The 4,301-nt window shown below is 44.4% G+C and overlaps 1 protein-coding gene across 1 annotated transcript in view; it reads left to right on the forward strand.

Moving 5' to 3' along the window:
* The first annotated feature begins 1,148 nt into the window (after positions 1 to 1,148).
* The window catches only part of LOC101979362 (rhox homeobox family member 2-like), a 7,099-nt gene continuing 3,946 nt past the window's right edge, over positions 1,149 to 4,301 (forward strand). The window contains exons 1-3 of the mRNA XM_005368916.2: positions 1,149 to 1,215; positions 1,384 to 1,753; positions 3,514 to 3,559. Coding sequence (XP_005368973.2) covers positions 1,149 to 1,215; positions 1,384 to 1,753; positions 3,514 to 3,559 — 483 coding nt within the window. The remainder of the gene's footprint in view (positions 1,216 to 1,383; positions 1,754 to 3,513; positions 3,560 to 4,301) is intronic.

The following is a 4,301-nucleotide window of genomic DNA, read 5'->3' on the forward strand; positions in this document are numbered from 1 at the left end:
AATTAGAGAGAAAAAAATTCCCAGGCTCTGTGTACCTTGACAACAGCAGCTTCGGGCTACATAGCAAAGAGTAAAGGGCAGGAAACATACATACGTAGACTTAGTTCTGGAATTCCGAGGTATATCTTTTGGTGGGAGAAGAATTCCTACTCAGGCACCCTACAAAAGGAACTTCCTGGAGATATCATAATTGTCTGAGGCTCTTTCTACTCTCAGACTGACCGGAACATGCTGGGGAAAGCTGGCTGTCTTGGGACCAGTCTGACCACACATGCCAGTGAAGGGGCTGCTTGACTCTGGGATGGAAACCAGGCATAAAAGTCTGTTCTTGACTTTTGACCATTCACAGAAATGCGTTCAAGAGAAAAGCGAGGAATCTCAGCCCAGGTATGACAATTCTCACGGGTTCAACAGTACTTAACAGCACTAAAAAGGCTTAAAGGTCCTACTAAACCCCAATCCATGCCCCAGCTCCCGTAAAGGCAGACAATGCAAATATGACAGACTCTAAATTTGCTTTCTATGAAAACCCAAAGGAAAAGACCTCATGGGATAATCTTTAATTTCTGTTCTTTGTCAAGTAACAGGTTAACTACTAGGCCCTGAGAAGAAATTGTCTCACTGTGGTTCTGGCTGGCCGGGAAATCACTATGTAAACCAGACTGGCTTGGAACTCGCAGAAATCCACTTTCTTCTGTTCAGAGCACAGTGATTAAGGCTGTGAAAAAGCAGCCCCAACTAACTAAGTGATAGTCTACAAACATCTCTCCAGAGCCTCCAGAGCTTTTCTTCTTCAATATAAATCTGTTGGCACAGATGACTATCACGCCTTCCCTAGGAAGATAACTCACCAAGGCTCAGCAGTGACTTGGAGAGTATCAACCGCATCCCTACAAACCCAAGGACCGTGCCTTCCAGGCAAACATATTCTGCTCATTGCCGTACCAAAGGGCTCTGTTTTGCGCTTTAGGGGCTCAACCTGTAGCAGCCAGGATAGCAAGCTCATGATTGGATAGTTGGTAACCTGTACTACCAGCCCCCAGGGCCAAAAGAGAACTCTTCCTGGTTGAGAGGCTTTCGGGCTTTCGTAACTGCAAGAGCTCCAACCCAGAACCTCCTGAGGCAAGCTGCTAGTGAGCATTCAAGGCATGGAGCGCCGAGACACCAACTACCTGCTTTATGAAGGACTTGATAAGGATGAAGAAAAACGGAATGGTGAGTGTGTGCTGGGAAAGGTGGATCGGAGATGTCCACGAGGGGAGGAGTGTCCCACCGAGACGACTAGACAGGCGCTGTGTGCTGCTGGCTTCGCTGCGACTTCACGGCGCCCTCGGGTCACCCTGGGCTTTAACTCCTGGCCTTTCTCTGTCTCTCTACTTCCAGGTGTAAAGACACAGATCTTTCTGACTGGAGAGGGAAGGATGGAAAATGACAGTGGTCAGGGCCAGGCTGGAGCAGCTGCAGCCGAAGGGGAAGGAGCAGAAGAATTCAGTGGAGAAGGGCCCTCAGCTGCTGGTGCCTCAGGCCTCATGGATAACTTGAAACAAGAGGACCATGGCACCAGCCGCAGTGACCAGGAGAATGAGAAGCAGCCAAAAGAGCCAGTCCCCAGGGACATGGAGGTTGCAGAATGTGCACAACCTGTGTCCGTGCTGGTGCGCCAGCGTGGCTTCCAGTACAAGTTCAACCAGTGGCAGTTGCAGGAGCTGGAGCGATTTTTCCAGCAAAATCACTACATCAGCGCAGAACTAAGGTAAGCAAATAGCGTAGCCTGAAACCCTGTTTCCTGGGAGCACGTGGTGGCCCAGGGTGACTTTTGGCTCTCTCCCTGATCCTCCTCCTTTACCACTCCTTAAAATCTGCATGTTGCTAATTCATTCATTTGCTTGATTTTATTTGTGGGTGTGGGAATGCGCTTCTGTGGGTGTTAGTGTCATTTGATGGTGTGAAGGGCAGAATACAATTGAGTTAGTCCCTTGTCTCCTTCCACCACAGAGTCCCAGGATCACCCTCAGGCCTTAGGGCTTGCTGGCAGTGCCTTTAGCTTCTGTACTATCTCCTCAGCCCATCTCTTACCCTAGGTAAATAAAATCCCCCTCCCAAAGCAAGGCTGCCGGACTCCTTCCTGCACCAGTGTGCTGGGGGGAGTGGTGAGAGTTGTGCAAAATGGGCGTGCTGGCTAGTTTTCTGTGGATTTGACACAAGCTAGAGGCATCAGAGAGATGGGAACCTCAACTGAGAAAATGCCTCCCTAAGATCGGGATGCCGACCAGCCTGAAGGGTATTTTCTTAATTGGTGATTAATGTGAGAGGGCCCAGACCATGTGGGTAGGGCCATCCCTCGGCTGGTCAGTCATTCTGGGCTCCATAAGGAGCAAGCCAGTAAGCAGCTCCTCTCCATGGCCTCTGCATCAATTCCCGTCTCTTAACTTCTTGTCCTACTTGACTTCCTGTATTGACTTCCTCCAATGACTTCCTCCAATGATGATCTGGAAGTGTAAGCCAAAGAAACACTTTCCTTCTCAATTTGTTTTTGGTCATGGTGATTTCCTCAGGGTAATAGTAACCCTAACTAAGACAATGGGAATGGAAGTATCTTCTTACATTATTTCAATGGATCAGAGTGGAAAACTTGGGGCAATGAATTTTATAAGAGTAAGGTCCTGTTGAAAGACATGTGAAAAGTTGAATGGTTAAAATAATAAAGGATGACTTTCTTGGTGGAAGGAGAGACCCAATGCCCATCAGTTGCCCTTTGACCTGCACAGGTGCATCAGAGCACGGGTATACACACCCCTACACCTACAGAATGCATCCATTGATGCACACTAAATAAACTGAACAAATAAAATGTGATATTTCGTTTCCCTGGTGGTCAGCAGGCTGGACATCCTCATGAGTTAATTGGACATTAGAAGTCTTCAGATGTGCCCCCCCCCATTAATCTGTCTTCCTTTATTCGTGCTTACCCTTCAATCCGGACAAAATGCCTCACATAGGTTTTTCCTATTTGTGTTTGTTTTGTAGCTTTTTATTATTATTATTATTATTTGAGAAAGTCTTGTGAACCACCTCAGTTGATGTTAGGAGCATTTCTTTGGAGGTTTATGCTGTCCAAATTAGTGGGTTTTTCAAAATTCTTATTGGGGACATGGTGTGTTTTAATGTCTGCTAATGGTAGGTGATAATAAAACAAAATTACCAGCAGGTTTGGTTTATTTGTTTTTTGAGACAGGGTTTTTCTGTATAGGCCGGGCTGTCCTGGAACTCACTCTGTAGACCTCAAACTCACAGAGATCCGCCTCCCTCAGCCTCCCAAGTGCTGGGATTAAAGGCATGCACCACCACCACCCAGCACCAGTAGAATTTTTTAAAATCTCAAAATCTTCAAGGTGAATGTCCCAGTAGGTGAAGGATGGGACAAACATTTAAAAAATATATAAAGTATCTTTCATATACTTTATTTTATCCAAGATGCCCAGTAATGAACATCTGTCATTTTTTTCCCCTCAGAAAACAGCTGGCAAGATGGATAGGCGTGACTGAAACTAGAGTTCAGGTAAGGAGAAGACAATTTGGCAAGACAGCTATTCTAGAATTTGCTTCTTATCTTGAATACTTTCGTCCTGTGGGGAGAGTTGTTGTGTCATGGTTTTTTTTACCACATTATGTTTCAAAATAACATGTTTTTAAAAGATGTTTTAACGATTCATGTGTATAGATGTGTCTGCGTCTATATGCAGGTACCCTCAGAGGCCAGAAGAGAGGGTCAAATCCCCTGGAGCTTGAATTACATATGGTCCTGAGCTACCTTATATAGGTGATAGGAACCAAACTCAGGTCCTTTATAGGAGCAGCAAGTGTTTTTAACTCTTAGAGATCCCTACAGGCCCCTTAAAATGACTTTTAGTTTTATGTCCTCTGTGGGCATAAAATGGGATAAGAAAATCTAAGCAACTAAAAATGGCTCATTTCAAGATGAAGCACAGAATAGTACTAACCTCCTTTCACTCCCTAGACATATATGTATGACACATACATGTATCCTATAGATAAATTATGAATATGTGTGTTTTAACATACAAATATGAATACAATTTCTGAGTTAATTATTTTATTAATAGCATATTAATATAGAAATGTTGTGTGTAAGTCCTTGTAATGCTAATATCCTTCAGATAGAATGTCTCTGTAAAGACATCCCACTAGGGTTGTAATTATAAATTATTCAAATTAATTCAAATTTACTTTGAATTAATTTAAATGGGATCGGGAGTTCCATGATCCTAAACTGTTTGAAA

Source organism: Microtus ochrogaster, unplaced genomic scaffold, assembly GCF_000317375.1.
Source record: "Microtus ochrogaster isolate Prairie Vole_2 unplaced genomic scaffold, MicOch1.0 UNK42, whole genome shotgun sequence".
Lineage (NCBI taxonomy): Eukaryota > Metazoa > Chordata > Mammalia > Rodentia > Cricetidae > Microtus > Microtus ochrogaster.